This window comes from Anopheles funestus, chromosome 3RL (assembly GCF_943734845.2).
Source record: "Anopheles funestus chromosome 3RL, idAnoFuneDA-416_04, whole genome shotgun sequence".
NCBI classification, from domain to species: Eukaryota; Metazoa; Arthropoda; class Insecta; order Diptera; family Culicidae; genus Anopheles; species Anopheles funestus.
In genome coordinates, this window is record NC_064599.1 from 10,374,214 (window position 1) to 10,391,370 (window position 17,157).

Consider the following 17,157-nt stretch of genomic DNA (forward strand, 5'->3'; position numbering starts at 1 on the left):
GTGTAATGTTAACAAGCGTATATGTACATCCGATATCCTTTTAGCTTGGTAAAAGACAAAAGTAAAAGGATTTCTCTCCGACTGGAACTAAACTCTTTATTTCGTTTGGTTCTTCTGCAATGAGCAAAGAGATGTTTTAGGATGTTATTAGTTTATCTAGTCATTTAGTGCAAAAGTAATAGATTCTTTTTTTCTATTTCTCATATCTAGCCGTTACGATTATCAATTCGATATTTAAACTGCAATAAAACACACTGTTGGTTGAAGTTTTGGCCAAAATTTGTTCGACACCCCGTGTACAGTGTGCGAGTTATGCTAGCAAAACACGGGCTGCTTCACCTATTCGCCATTTTGTTGTGGTAACTGTCACTACATTGTTGATGGTGGAGTTGTAATTGTTGTTTAAAATTGGTTCTGTTTATTGTAATTATTGTCCTACAGCAGAAGTAGTTGGGTTACTGTTCCACTACATAACAACAACTTTGAAAATGTGTAATTTTGTGTGCTTTACAAGGAATTAAACAAACTTCCTTTTGCCGTACAAAAACGCAAAGCATCCATCCCTTATGTCAACGGGGTAGCTGTCAGCAGGGGCAGAATAAACCAGCCTTCCCTGTTCATGCGATGCTTCACCGAACCTAGCAAGGCAAGCAAACGCTCGGGAAAGAAGAAGTAAATTGTCTTTCAATGCGTGCAGACTGCGTTCGTGTTGCGCGTCATGTGAAAAACAACGAGAAAAAAAGTGCGTGCCACGGGTGAAGCAGATTTTCCGTAAACGTAAGCTCAATGGTGAAAGAAAATTCACTTCCTTGCAGTACTGGTGTACGGTGTGCTTGTCTGTGAGTGAAATTGTGTGCACCAAAAAGGCATAACACACGTGCGTCGTCATTATAGGAAATACATACTTATGTATGATACATTAGAAGTGTTGCCATAAGTTCCTGCTCTTTCTCTCTCTGTCCTTCCTAAGGCCGAATCCTTACGGTGGTTCTTAGTAAAAAAAAATTAGGACGAAATTATCACAAAAAGTGCCCCTCTGTCACTTCGATTCCGATTTGATTCCGCACAAATATGTGTGTGTGCTTGTGTGTGCGTATCACCATTCCGCGAACTTTGTCGTCCTAGCCCCTGTCTGGCTTGGAGTCGAAGAGTGAAAGCATTCGTATCCGTCAGCAGTACCGAGTCGCCATTGTAACATTCCCTTGAGTAATTGCAAGTGGAAGGATTTAGCGGGTTCCGAGCTGATGCGAACATTGGTGTAGGGAGTCCAGCCCCTAGTTGTTCCAGCAACCATTACAACGGGTGTTGTAATTCTTCTCTTTTTTCTTGTCACTCCGGAAAGTGCGTCACAATGAATTCGCGAAAGTGCCGTTCTGGCCCCGTCTGCTGCGTGCAATGGTGGTAGTGTATTGTCTTGACCCGTGCAGGCGACAGCAACACAAGCAAAAGATCTAGCATCCGTCGACCGTCCGTTTCCCGATAAACACCTTCCCAGACATCCTGTTGTGTTGGATTTTGGTTGCTTTTGTTGCCATCTCATCATTTGTGTTGTGTGTATGTATGTGTGTGTGTGTGATTGTTGTTTACATTGCGTGGAGAAGGTTTTCCACTGTGTGCTTCTGTAGTGAAATTCTAGATTCAATTGGCTACAGTTCGGTTCTGTGTGGTTATTGCGCGTTCTTTTTACTTTGTGGCGTGTGACGTGTTTTTCATACGTAGAATATAGTTGTATTGAATTCCTTTATTTTACAGCAAAAAATAAAAAATGCATCGAGACAACATTGCTACCGAGTTTGTAAAGTTTTGAAGCAGCAAAAGTTAACAGTGTTTGCAGTGTTTGCTCAAAAGAAGTGAAACAAAACAAAATAAAACCTACCTCATTTAGTGCGTGGCAGCGCTTGCTAAGTAAGCCTCCACACGTTGCAAGTGTTTATGTAAAGCAGAAAAGTACACACACAGCATCTCAACGGAAACACGTTACCCAGGAGTCTGTGCAAAGGTTAAATATTTTATTTTTTACATTTACAAAATCAGTGAAGAAAAAAAAACAAAATTTGAAGAAATTGTGTTGAAAAAGTTACAGCACCGGTGTGTACCAAATAAAAAAGGCAAAAATACACCGAAACAAAATCAAATTAGCAAATAGTGTGTGTGTATGTGAAAAAGTGAAGCAAGAATAAAAAAAAGCTTTTTGGAATCCAACAGCAACAAAAATTACGTTCCTATTTTCTTTTTCCAACGGTCGCATATTCTACGTTCTAGAAAACCCAAACAAAACAAACCGCACTGCGACGACGCGCCTTTTTCCCTCCAGAAGAAAAAGCACTAGAGGAAGGATCCTTGCCTCTTGGGTGCTAAGTGGCAGTAGTAGTAGTAGTAGGTGCGGTTGTGTGTGTATGTGTGTGGTGGTATTGGGTGAAAAATAGCGGAGCGGCTCTTGGTTTTATCCTTTTTCGCAACCGAACGTCATCCTGTTTTGCGTCTCACCAATACACCCATACCGTGACGACGACGATATGGCGGGTGTGTTCGATCTGGAGCTGCACGAGGAGGAGGACCTTCACGACTCGGATGACGACGTTATCGAGATCGAGGATGTAAGTAAAAAAAATATGCTCAATGTGAAAAGCTGTCCTTTCTTTTTGGCCATTTATTTCTTTTAACACAATTAAGCATCTTGAAGGAAAAAAATTGATTCTTTTTCTAGTGTTTGTTTGACCAAAAAGTCATGATTTTAGTTTAGACCGGGCGTGTTATTGGTCGACGAATTATCGATTATACTGTTTTACCGGTTTTTGTAAAATATGATATTACAGTAGGGCATATTAGTAAGAGAAAACTATATCGAAATCAGCCACCAAAAGAAGAGAGTTCCTTTTTTGTTTCAAAGCAAATATATTTATTTTTAATCGTAAAGATAATGTTCTCAGTAATGCATTCGTGCAGACAGTCATGTAAAACAGTCCAAGTGTAACGAAATGGATCAGAAACCCTCTATAAACGGGAGCAATGCCCTCTTATAGATGGGTGGAACCCAACGGGTTAACGATCAACCTCCCCCAAACCGTCTTGCTTACTTGTCTTTATACTGTACGTGGACACATTTTTTTTACACGTTACACGCCTAACTATTTCGCCCAAAAACCCCCCGATCTGTTGCTGTCAAAAACAAATAAAACTTCAAACTGCTTGAAATCCTCCTTTTAAAAGTGATAAAAACTGGGTTTTCCATTCGATAATGGACTCGCAAAAATCGCCCGTACAGGAGAGAGCGTAGTTACTTGAACCCTCATCCCAACCCGGGGGGATACATACGTGCGTCGAGTTCAGGAGAGGTCAAGAACAAGGGCCGCCCAAATGTAAGAGAGAGGCCAAACAGAACCCTCCTTCCCTCCCTCCCTCCTCGTCCTCCTCCACTCGAGGACCTTTTGAGAATGAAATTTGGAATGCTTCTTCTTGTGGGTAATTTTGCACATACAAACACTAATCTTCACTCGAAAGAAAAAACCGGATGAAAGACACTGGCACTGTGCTCCCCACCCTCACCCTTTGGTTGAATGTACTCCATTCTAGCTCTCCCCTTCGAAAGAACGCACTCAACCAAACAAGGTTAAACAGAGAGAAAGAGAGAAAGAGGGAGAGAATACAAAAGAGAACGCGAATGCGCGAAAGATCGTAAGAAAAGCAAATGTGCGAAAGACGATGTAGACGACGTACGCAGCCCATACGCAGCATTCCGTACGCAGCCAAACGGGGGCGCGAACGAAATGAATTGCTTGTCCGTCACCACCACCATCGTGCGCGCCGCATCGAAAGGAAAGTTCTTTGACACCTGACGCGGTTGTTGCTGTTGTTGTTGTGGCGGTGTTGCGGTTTGTTGTTGCTGCTCCTGGCCTGGTAGGTAGTAATGGCGCTTGGGCGGTTACTTTTTGCCAGACGGCGGCCAGAAAGAGCCCCAACAGCGCGCTCTGACGACGTGGAGTGGAGAGATCTCCCCAATGCGCCACATTTCGGGGCGAACGAACGGTGAATGTGCTGTCTGTCCTCTGTTTTGACCGGCATTTCGTGGCTTTTGCACCGAGGTTGAGGTTAAGTTATGGGAAAGGCCCTTCAGTCTACAGACCTCTCTCTCTCTCTCTCTTGTCCCAATACACACATGCGTTCGGGTTTTTTTTTGGTTTTGTTTTGTAGTATTGGGTGTGGATTATTTGCCTTCCGGGCGGGTTGAAGAACACACAAGACACAACCCCCTCCCCGTTATGCGTTACGGCAGATGTGGAAACGCTTACCGGGCGTATGCAGACAAGTGCAAGATCAATTGTCTTCCTTTTGGCTTCCTTTAGGGGCATCCTTTCACTCTGACGGGGTTCTCATCTCACATCGCAATTTCGACACAAAAGTTCAATAACATCTCTTCATGAGATCCATTCGAATGTTGCAGCAGCTGCTGCTCTGTTTGGTATGTTTAACAAACAGCTTTGTATCTTCCTTTTTGGGGTCTCTTTCTAAAGCACTGTACGCCTAAAAGTATGCAATATATCATTTTTAGTATCTCGTTCGTTCGTAATTTTTCAGTTTTAGTGATGATTTAAACCTTTAATATGAAAATCAATTTGATTAATTTTATTGTAAATGTTATTAACACTAAATAAGAACTGACTGTATTACAATATAATACAAAAAAACACATTTTCTCTTTTTCATAATTTTATTTATTAGTGACCAACTTTTGCCCTTATCGCTTTCCATCGCTTGGAAATCCCCAAGTCATTCAAACATTCGTCATCATTCATTCCGCTCAAGTGTACACACATCGTACAAAAAAGGGGTGGTAGCTAATAGCCTTTTGATTGATCCTCACCCCCTCCTACTAGGGGCAGTGTACGGCATTGTCCATGTCCATAACTGCCAACGTGTACTACGGGATTGCATCCGTTGCACCGTACTCTACTGCATTACACACACACAGACTTGTCTTCTTCAGCTTTCCATTCATACCATGTGACATCCTCTTGGTTGTGTTTACTCACGGATCCAATTGTTCTTGTTCTCTCTCTCTCTCTTTCTCTCCATAACACACACGCGAATGCGCGATAGTTTTTCATTGACGCTTGTCCCTTGGTTTTTTTGTTATTTTCAATTAGTCTCTCAATCGTCACAATCATGTGGGATAAGTGTAGCAAAATTTTGCGGTAGGTACCATATCGTCCCCCCGCCCAAATGGTCATTAAACTCTCGGAGACAGTATACAGCAACAAACACAACAATGTTTTATCCAAAACAAAACAAAAAGAAAAAACTCGCGTATCTTGACGTCATACTGGAGGCGTTACAAATGAGCTGGAGATAAACTGAATTTACAACAGCAACTCTCCGTATCGTTGGTCTTTTGTTTAAAAGCGCCACAATTCTGCATCCCATGAGAATGGAAATAGAGGGAATAAAGGGAAAAAAAGGAGAAAAAGGGAATCCAAATTGCGTCCACTAGGAATGTACGTCTAGGCATTCCTTTTGGATTCATTCGCAGAAACAGAAGCAACCAAAAAAGCGGAAGAAACTGTGAGCCGGTTTTTCCACTCGGCCTGGAGTTTGGTGTGTGGAGAAAAATCGCACCATAAAAACACCTTCCCCGATGGAGATTCGATTGGGGAGTTTTTTTTTGGAGCACAAACGTGTGTCGAATGAAGGGAGAAAAGGGAACTTCTCTTCTGTTTCTGTGTGAGTTAGCAATGCACACCACGTGGTACATGACCTCTTCGAAGCACAATTTTTTTGTTGCTTTCCATTTGTTCTCGACGTGTATCGATTGAATGACTCATCGATGTGAAGTTGGAATGTTGGTTTTTTTTGCATTCGATTTGCCACGTCGAATAAATGTTTTACTTTGTTTAGCTACATAAACATAATCATGGATAATTTGTGTATGACTCACGGTTATATTTTATTTATTTTTATTAGTTTGGAAATATTAGTCGTAAATTAGCTACAAATATTGGACAGGAATATTGGAGTTGTTCGCCCCAAACCCCCCATTTTGGAGCTCGTAGCAAAAACTCCTCATCTCGTACTCCACTTGTTCCGCGGCTGTGTGTGTGTTTGGCTTTCACATTCCTTTTCTCTAGTTCATTCTTTAAATGCCATCTCACTTGAAATCGTGGCAGAAAGAAAAACCTGCCAAAAAGGTGGCTCCAAACATAAGAAGGCATGAAAATGAAGGTGGCTCAAGCGTTTCGGTTTTTGTTTTATTTTTTTTTTGCACTTTTTTGTGGACACCTGGACGGAGTGTGTGTGTTCGTATGCAAAACAGATGGTTGCTTACCTTTGTTTGGTCACCGTTGGAAGGTGTTTTTCCTTGAGCTTGAACTTGTCCCCCATCCTGCCAAGCAAGTAGGTGTTTTGTTTTTTGTTTCATATTTTTTAAATTGTTTACAAATGCACAAGCATTTTGTGTTTCGATAAGAGGTTGTGCTTGTGATTGGAGACGTTACTGAGAAATTTTTCTGAGAAACATTTTATTAATACCAGCACAACCGAAAAGCCCTGTTTTGTACCTTTTTGCCAATGTACTAAACTCCAACTGAAAGGTGCGAAAAAATCAACAAATCTGACCCCATTTTCAACCTCTTATACCCCACCGGTGCTCTACTTTGTACTACGTTCGTTCGTTGGTTCGTTTACAAAGGCTCCAATTTTGTGATGTTTTCGCATAGTTTCCCCGCGAGAGGCTGTGCAAAAAGTAACAGTAGAAACGGGTCGCAATCATCATCCTCATTACCATCATCATCATCATCATCATCATCGACGTGGTTTGTATTTCGCTTCTTTTGCATTCACCCCTTCACAAGACAAGACATTGGATGCAAAAGCTTCTGTGAGTGAGAGAGGGAGTGAAAAAGAGGGTGGCTTACGCAAACAGCGGCATGTTGTGCTTGTGTGTTATGCATTGTAGATGGGGTGGAACAGGGTGAAGGAAGTGGATGCAAGAGTTGCACTACGACGCATGAATGTCGGCTTGAGAATGGAATTTGCAACTCGCCTACTTTCCCTTTAGTCGAGCAAAGTCCAAATGGGTTAAGCGTTGTCTTACTGCTTTGTGTAATAGTGTAAGCCATGTTTAGGAATTTTTTTTAACTAATCATAACTTATAGCTTTTCGAATCTTCGAATTCGATTTTTAAATTGTGAAGTATTAATTTGCCATGCTCTTATGGAATATTTTTTTTTCCATCCTTCATCGATCACTTCCATATTACTTGAATCGAATATTTTTTTATTTTCCCTTACAGGGTTTCTCAGGCCAGCTCAACACCGTAACATTACTTTTCAACAACGTAAAATGTGTATCGAATTCGAATCCGGTAACTCTTTTCAATTTGGTAAAACTAGGCCTCGAATCCGTAAAATCATTACTCGATACTGGGAAATGCGTACTTCATGAACACGTCTCGCTGACTGAATGTTTATGCTGCCTATTTCGATACTATCACCATCCGTTACATTTCATTTGATGTAATCAAAAGATTATCATCTCATCATATTTATCTAAAGATAAATAAACAAATAAAATGAACAAATTCATAAATGTTTAGTTTGTTTTTGAAATGCAAATTAGCTTCGATTGTAAAACTTACTTTTAAATTTTCAAATGCTTGAAGATCGATTACAATGGAGCCACGAAATACCTAGACTAAACAGGTTGTGACATGACAGATCTGCCGAATACGCATTTCCCAGCGTCGAGTAATGATTTAAAGGGTTCGAGAAACCTAGTTTTACCATGTTGAAAAGCGTTACCGGGTTCGAATTGTATATACAATTTCTGGATACACATTTTACGTTGTTGAAAGCTGGTGTTACGGCGTTGAGCTGGCCTGAGAAACCCTGTAAACTGCTTTCAAGCATCGTTTTTCCGTCTGCAAAACGTGGCTGTATCGAATTGTACCGTGCGTGTGACACGCGGAGCACAGGGTGTCGAATATCTCACTTAGCTAAATTTATGCATCACAATACCGTCCTGCTGCAACATCCGCCCACACAACTCTGCTCTGTAACGACTCTGATCCGTACGAAAATACACCGATTGGGCATATCGCGGCCGTGTAGTTGGCAGAAGGATCCGAGGATCTTTTGAAATTATAATAGAAAACGTGTGGCGCCGTCTAGAGCGTGATTGTGACTAAAAATACACACCCGACGAGAGAGAGACAGTGGAACGTGGGGGATGGGTCGTAAGGGTAGGGGAGAAGTACTTGCCGGGAGTATCCTCCTCGAAGGGTTCCCACAGTAGTATCCGGTGATAATCGGGTTGGAGAAGTTTTTCCAAAGCTCTCCCACACGTTTGATACTCTTTTGTTTTCCATTATTTCGCTATTAAGGAGTTCAAGAAAATGAAGAAAATTCAAGTCACACGCTTTTCCTTTCCTATTGGCCACCTTTTAACTTTTTTCCCCCGGCCGGTTTACACTCTGCCAGACATCGTACATCTCTCAATCTGCTAGACGAATCTTTCTACCCTAAATATAGTTCCGGAGGAATGAGACTTGTCGCCGTCTTCGACGTACCGGTGGGCTTCCGTTTTACTCCTGCCTTCTGTTTCCTCTTTTTTTCGGGACTGGTAGAATTATTTTTAGAAAGTTTTTGCTTCTTGCAAATCAGCAAAAGCGATTTTCAAACGCGGTTTTCATGGTTGTGTGTGCTCTCTCTCTCTCTCCCTGCACTTTCCGGCCACCCGTTCAGCATCCGTTCGAAATAAAAGGAAAACATTTAAGGAATTTCCATTTTGCTTGACCGGTTCAACGGTACCATATACGAGTTCGTGGTATTAGTAGCTGCAAGATGCGTCATGGTGAGATTTCCTTCCTGTGAATCATACTCATTTCGTCAAGGATTTTTCCCCAAAAATTTTGGATTGGTTTGTTCATCTGCATGTCATGTCTGAGTAATGGAAGTTTTTCGTCGAATGTTTTGGGATTAATCGTGAATTATGAAAACTATGAAAATGTATCGTGAATATTTTTCCAATAGTTCCTCAATGGTATGACTTCGAATTGAGGAGAAAACGACTCTTTCTTTTAATCAATTTTCTCGTAGTTATTATTAAGACCTTCGAGAACAAACGAATTCATCCCAATAAAAAAAACTATCAAGAAGAATAATTTGATTTCCTTGGTAGCAACCAGAGAGATAGAATCAACATTTAGCTTTGCCTTCCTTTGGACAGTCGAAGGTGTACCGACTGTCGGTGACTTCCAGGGTGAAACCGAATATAGGAAGGTCTTTTTTATCGCACCAACCCCAACATCATCCACTGATTACCAACCGGTGGCAACAATGGACCAATGGTGTTGAACCAAACTTCGTTTCCTCCATGCTATACAGGGTTCGTTTGCCGTGGAGCTAAGAAAACATCGCACCACACATAAAACATAGCCCCATCTCCCCAGACATACACATTCAATCTATCGCGTGCGGTCTACCTTCTCTGCCCGGCTTCTTCACCCTCCCCCGGGGCACAGAAGTGGCATGAAAAAATGAGGAAAGAGAACCGAGGCCGGGAAAAAAAGCGAAAAAATAGATACCAACCCCAAAAGTAGGTCAATGACGAATGGTTTGTTAGACGAAAAAACCGGGCCACAGCATAATAGAAGAGAAGGAAAACGACCCAACGACGACGATCTATGTGTGTGTGTGAGTGGCCGCATGTGTTTGTGTTCCTGTCGGTTTGGATTGATTCGAGCGATTATGCCACAACGCAGAGAGAACACACAGCGACACAGCAGAAGCATTAGTACCGCCGATTATAAAGTGCTGGAGCAAATAAAAAAAAAGTTTAACAAGAAACTAAAGGCTAGACATTTGGTTTTTCGTTTTCTGTTTCATTAAAAAAAAAGATTTTAACATATTTTATAAATATAAACAAGCAGCAATAAATTAATTGTATTGCTAATCACACAATTAATATTTACATAATGAGTGGATAAAACTTTGTATACTAAATCGTTTTTTCATGTTCATTTCATTTTGTGACAAAAATTCTATTTTTTTTACTTCCATATTGTTTCTATCTCACACGTTTTAATGGATTGGGCAAAACGCCTGAAGTTATGTAATTCTTAAATATTAAATAATATTAAATGTAATGTAATATTAAATATTATCAGTTGCTTCACAAAGGCTTGGGAATATGTTAAAGGATTGCTGATTTAGACATGTCTTCTTCTTCTTCTTGCCTTAACGACCTTACAGGTCACGCCGGCCATTTCTGGCTTACTAGACTTATTTTACCACGTAGCCGGATAGTCTGTCCTTGCTACGGGGGAACGGTCCGGATGGGATTTGAACCCGGTTCGGCCGTGTGGACTGACGCCGTTTATCACATGCACCACCGGACCGCCCCTTACACATGTCTTAAAGTATCTAAAAATGAAAATTCTCAGTAAACTATTAAAAGTGCACATTCGGCATAGTTATTGCATACTTTCAGGCTTAAAGAAGAAAAAGGTATGTCAAAAACTAGTTCTCTTGGGTGTGGAATTAGAACCTTCGAATCCAGTGTCACTTGTAGATGACATAACACACACCACTCCCTGTATGAGGATCTAGTTCTGAAGGTCAACCCACTCCGGTAGATGAATTTATTATTGAACAGCAAACTGATCAGTGCAGAAAGTTCTCGTTGGCATTCTTGTCTCGCTCAAACCATGCTTTTCAAGTAACTTTAAATGCACCTTCGAAACATGTTGTTGTTTACCCTTGTGTGCTGCACAGTGGGTGAGTCGATAAGATATGGCGCTTATCTCAAACCACCACAGCAATATGACCACCCCACAAAAAGGGACCAAAAAGGGGGGTCGTGTTCGGGGGTTGAATGGAGGAGCACAACACTTGACGGGGTTGACATAGAAAAAAAGTGGTCCTATTAATGCGAGACGCAAGTAAAAACCTGATTTCACAAACATAGTTGCTGTTGAATAATCAATCAGGCATATTTATTACGGGAGCTTTACTTATTGAAGAGTGAATTTGCCTTGCAACGGCGCGATTCGTTTGGAAAAAAAACGGTTTTGATTAGATCAAGTGTGTGTGTGAGAAGTTGTTCGTTCGGTTTTGTTTTGTTCGGTAAAAAGGGTTTTCACTTTGAATCGACCAATCCTCTCCCTTTATGTTTACTGGCAAACGGTTAGTGCTGCTTGATATCCTGCCCGAACGGCTAAATATACTGCGCCGCCCGTCCGCGTTACACAAGAAACCGAAAGTCTCTCTCTTTCGCCGTGCACACACCCGCCGTTGGGTCGGAATGTGTATCAGTAGGTCACAGAGCAGTGCTCTGCACCGTTTTGGGCCCGGTTCGAGGGGCAGTTGTGACACAGTTTCCGATGATTCGCATTCCTCAAATAACTGTTTACAGCTGTCGAGAGAAAATGGAATCCCGCGCTGTCTGCCGCGCTCCGCGCGCTCTGTCCTTGATTTGCTGGGCTGCCGGCCTCGATGGGAACGTGGCAGGAACTGGCCTTGCTTTAATATTATCAAACAGTTAGCCACTTTGTGGACAATGTTATGTTCCACTAAAGCATTCAATATAATTCAAAACTGATGCTAATTCTACGTCGAGCTACAATTTATGTTTTAAAATCACTCAACTCCCAACGTCAATAAACCGTTTTCCTTCTTTACATTTTGCTTCGTTAAACAACGACCGGTGTGTATAAATATTTGGTACGATCGATACTACTAACGTCAGACACGTTTTTATGTTCGGTTTCATTGGAATGTGACTAAAAGTTTACATCGTACTTCCAGCTTACACGTGTTTAATTTTACTGCAAAACAATTAGAAACCAAAACAGACCTAGCACAAGACCAAAGAGAAAAGGACGTATTTACTGACGCAAATGGGCGACACTACAAACAGCTCGCTCTATCTTATAACAATTTACTTTTCCTGCGTCATTCATATTCGGCACGTGTGTGTTGTGTGCGTCTGCAAATGTTCAATAGTGTAATCAATGGTTTTACCTTTATGCACAATTCCGTGTACAGAAAGTATGAGAGCAAAAAAAATTGGATCTTGGGAAAGTGCATGCGCCGTAATTTGATATCTTACCCCGTCTATAAACGCTTGGCAATTGTCGCGTTTGCAAATAATAAAAAAATAAACAAAATCTTTAAATTTAAAAATTTCCTAAGGCTACAGCCTTAGTTTTTTTTTGGGAACTTTAGAAAAAAATTTAAATTGATTTATTTTAATGCGAATTGGTTGAAATAAGTTTCATTTCACTCAAATAATGCTTTAAATTAAAAAAAGAATAAAAAATCCGAAAAAAATTAAAAAAAAAATTTCAACTCGAAAATTTCATAAGGCTTACCCCTTACGTTTTTTTTTGGGAAATTTTACAAAAAAAATTAAATTGATTTATTTTAATGCCAATTGCTTGCAATAAGTTTCTTTTCACTCAAATAATGTTTTAAACAAAAAAAGAATAAAAAATTATAAAAAAAATTGAAAAATTACATAAATTTGAAAATTTCAGAAGGCTCATTTTTGCACCAAGTTTTGCCTATAACTCGGTCGGTATCCAACGGATCGCCAATCTTTAACCGATAGTGGTCGATAGATGGCATCAATGGCTACATTTTCTTCTTGGACGGCCATGCCCTCAGATGTCTGTGTCGGAAGTTATTCGAGGAACCAAGTTCCATACCCTGTTTGTGAAAATGTAAAATTTTCCTCATTTTTGCACCAACTTTTACTTATAACTCGGTTGGTATCCAACGGATTGCCAATCTTTAACCTGTGGTCGATAGATGGCACCAAGGGCTACATTTTCTTCTTGGACGGCCATGCCCTCAGATGTCTGTGTCGGAAGTTATTCGAGGAACCAAGTTCCATACCCTGTTTCTGACAATGTAAAATTTTCCCTAATTTTTGCTCCAAGTTTTGCCTATAACTCGGTCGGTATCCAACGGATCGCCAATCTTTATCTTGTGGTCGATAGATGGCATCAATGGCTACATTTTCTTCTTGGACGGCCATGCCCTCAGATGTCTGTGTCGGAAGTTATTCGAGGAACCAAGTTCCATACCCTGTTTGTGAAAATGTAAAATTTTCCTCATTTTTGCACCAACTTTTACTTATAACTCGGTCGGTATCCAACGGATTGCCAATCTTTAACCTGTGGTCGATAGATGGCACCAAGGGCTACATTTTCTTCTTGGACGGCCATGCCCTCAGATGTCTGTGTCGGAAGTTATTCGAGGAACCAAGTTCCATACCCTGTTTGTGAAAATGTAAAATTTTCCTCATTTTTGCACCAACTTTTACCTATAACTCGGTCGGTATCTAACGGATCACCAATCTTCAACTTTTGGTCGATAGATGGCACCAAGGGCTACATTTTCTTCTTGGACGGCCATGCCCTCAGATGTCTGTGTCGGAAGTTATTCGAGGAACCAAGTTCCATACCCTGTTTGTGAAAATGTAAAATTTTCCTCATTTTTGCACCAACTTTTACCTATAACTCGGTCGGTATCCAACGGATCGCCAATCTTTAACCTGTGGTCGATAGATGGCATCAATGGCTACATTTTCTTCTTGGACGGCCATGCCCTCAGATGTCTGTGTCGGAAGTTATTCGAGGAACCAAGTTCCATACCCTGTTTGTGAAAATGTAAAATTTTCCTCATTTTTGCACCAACTTTTACTTATAACTCGGTTGGTATCCAACGGATCGCCAATCTTTAACCTGTGGTCGATAGATGGCATCAATGGCTACATTTTCTTCTTGGACGGCCATGCCCTCAGATGTCTGTGTCGGAAGTTATTCGAGGAACCAAGTTCCATACCCTGTTTGTGAAAATGTAAAATTTTCCTCATTTTTGCACCAACTTTTACTTATAACTCGGTTGGTATCCAACGGATTGCCAATCTTTAACCTGTGGTCGATAGATGGCACCAAGGGCTACATTTTCTTCTTGGACGGCCATGCCCTCAGATGTCTGTGTCGGAAGTTATTCGAGGAACCAAGTTCCATACCCTGTTTCTGACAATGTAAAATTTTCCCTAATTTTTGCACCAAGTTTTGCCTATAACTCGGTCGGTATCCAACGGATCGCCAATCTTTATCTTGTGGTCGATAGATGGCATCAATGGCTACATTTTCTTCTTGGACGGCCATGCCCTCAGATGTCTGTGTCGGAAGTTATTCGAGGAACCAAGTTCCATACCCTGTTTGTGAAAATGTAAAATTTTCCTCATTTTTGCACCAACTTTTACTTATAACTCGGTCGGTATCCAACGGATTGCCAATCTTTAACCTGTGGTCGATAGATGGCACCAAGGGCTACATTTTCTTCTTGGACGGCCATGCCCTCAGATGTCTGTGTCGGAAGTTATTCGAGGAACCAAGTTCCATACCCTGTTTGTGAAAATGTAAAATTTTCCTCATTTTTGCACCAACTTTTACCTATAACTCGGTCGGTATCTAACGGATCACCAATCTTCAACTTTTGGTCGATAGATGGCACCAAGGGCTACATTTTCTTCTTGGACGGCCATGCCCTCAGATGTCTGTGTCGGAAGTTATTCGAGGAACCAAGTTCCATACCCTGTTTGTGAAAATGTAAAATTTTCCTCATTTTTGCACCAACTTTTACCTATAACTCGGTCGGTATCCAACGGATCGCCAATCTTTAACCTGTGGTCGATAGATGGCATCAATGGCTACATTTTCTTCTTGGACGGCCATGCCCTCAGATGTCTGTGTCGGAAGTTATTCGAGGAACCAAGTTCCATACCCTGTTTGTGAAAATGTAAAATTTTCCTCATTTTTGCACCAACTTTTACTTATAACTCGGTTGGTATCCAACGGATCGCCAATCTTTAACCTGTGGTCGATAGATGGCATCAATGGCTACATTTTCTTCTTGGACGGCCATGCCCTCAGATGTCTGTGTCGGAAGTTATTCGAGGAACCAAGTTCCATACCCTGTTTGTGAAAATGTAAAATTTTCCTCATTTTTGCACCAACTTTTACCTATAACTCGGTCGGTATCCAACGGATCGCCAATCTTTAACCTGTGGTCGATAGATGGCATCAATGGCTACATTTTCTTCTTGGACGGCCATGCCCTCAGATGTCTGTGTCGGAAGTTATTCGAGGAACCAAGTTCCATACCCTGTTTGTGAAAATGTAAAATTTTCCTCATTTTTGCACCAACTTTTACCTATAACTCGGTCGGTATCCAACGGATCGCCAATCTTTATCTTGTGGTCGATAGATGGCATCAATGGCTACATTTTCTTTTTGGACGGCCATGCCCTCAGATGTCTGTGTGGGAAGTTATTCGAGGAACCAAGTTCCATACCCTGTTTGTAAAAATGTAAAATTTTCCTCATTTTTGCACCAAGTTTTGCCTATAACTCGGTCGGTATCCAACGGATCGCCAATCTTTAACCTGTGGTCGATAGATGGCATCAATGGCTACATTTTCTTCTTGGACGGCTATGGCCTCAGATGTCTGTGTCGGAAGTTATTCGAGGAACCAAGTTCCATACCCTGTTTGTGAAAATGTAAAATTTTCCTCATTTTTGCACCAAGTTTTGCCTATAACTCGGTCGGTATCCAACGGATCGCCAATCTTTAACCTGTGGTCGATAGATGGCATCAATGGCTACATTTTCTTCTTGGACGGCCATGGCTTCAGATGTCTGTGTCAGAAGTTATTCGAGGAACCAAGTTCCATACCCTGTTTGTGAAAATGTAAAATTTTCCTCATTTTTGAACAATTTAGCAAAATTTTTAAATGTGATATATTTTTATGCGAATTTGTTGCAATATGCTTCTTTTCACTCAAATAATCCTTTAAATTAAAAAAAGAATAAAAAATCAGAAAAAAAATTTTAAAAAATTTTCGACTCGAAAATTTCATAAGGCTTACCCCTTACGTTTTTTTTGGGAAATTTTTCAAAAAAAATTAAATTGATTTATTTTAATGTCAATTGTTTGCAATGAGTTTCTTTTCACTCAAATAACGTTTTAAACAAAAAAAAAAGAATAAAAAATTATAAAAAAATTAAAAAATTCTAAAAATTTGAAAATTTCCTACGGCTCATTTTTGCACCAACTTTTACCTATAACTCGGTCGGTATCCAACGGATCGCCAATCTTTAACCTGTGGTCGATAGATGGCATCAATGGCTACATTTTCTTCTTGGACGGCCATGCCCTCAGATGTCTGTGTCGGAAGTTATTCGAGGAACCAAGTTCCATACCCTGTTTGTGAAAATGTAAAATTTTCCTCATTTTTGCACCAAGTTTTGCCTATAACTCGGTCGGTATCCAACGGATCGCCAATCTTTAACCTGTGGTCGATAGATGGCATCAATGGCTACATTTTCTTCTTGGACGGCCATGGCCTCAGATGTCTGTGTCGGAAGTTATTCGAGGAACCAAGTTCCATACCCTGTTTGTGAAAATGTAAAATTTTCCTCATTTTTGCACCAAGTTTTGCCTATAACTCGGTCGGTATCCAACGGATCGCCAATCTTTAACCTGTGGTCGATAGATGGCATCAATGGCTACATTTTCTTCTTGGACGGCCATGGCCTCAGATGTCTGTGTCGGAAGTTATTCGAGGAACCAAGTTCCATACCCTGTTTGTGAAAATGTAAAATTTTCCTCATTTTTGAACAATTTAGCAAAATTTTTAAATGTGATATATTTTTATGCGAATTTGTTGCAATATGCTTCTTTTCACTCAAATAATCCTTTAAATTGAAAAAAGAATAAAAAATCAGAAAAAAAATTTTAAAAAATTTTCGACTCGAAAATTTCATAAGGCTTACCCCTTACGTTTTTTTTGGGAAATTTTTCAAAAAAAATTAAATTGATTTATTTTAATGTCAATTGTTTGCAATGAGTTTCTTTTCACTCAAATAACGTTTTAAACAAAAAAAAAAGAATAAAAAATTATAAAAAAATTAAAAAATTCTAAAAATTTGAAAATTTCCTACGGTTCATTTTTGCACCAACTTTTACCTATAACTCGGTCGGTATCCAACGGATCGCCAATCTTTATCTTGTGGTCGATAGATGGCATCAATGGCTACATTTTCTTTTTGGACGGCCATGCCCTCAGATGTCTGTGTGGGAAGTTATTC

General features: G+C 40.4%; 1 protein-coding gene across 3 annotated transcripts in view; it reads left to right on the forward strand.

Annotated features, from left to right (window-relative positions):
- Nucleotides 1-626: 626 nt before the first annotated feature.
- LOC125771303 (ribosomal protein S6 kinase beta-2) overlaps nucleotides 627-17,157 on the forward strand; it is a 33,303-nt gene continuing 16,772 nt past the window's right edge. The window contains exons 1-2 of one of the 3 annotated variants that reach the window (XR_007419293.1): nucleotides 627-777; nucleotides 1,753-2,597. Coding sequence is in view for 2 of the 3 variants with exons in the window: in XM_049441810.1 (XP_049297767.1) it covers nucleotides 2,517-2,597 (81 nt within the window). In the remaining variant the exon portion in view is untranslated. Of the gene's footprint in view, nucleotides 790-1,752; nucleotides 2,598-17,157 lie in introns of all 3 variants that reach the window. The other 2 variants (XM_049441810.1, XM_049441809.1) reach the window with 2 other exon arrangements.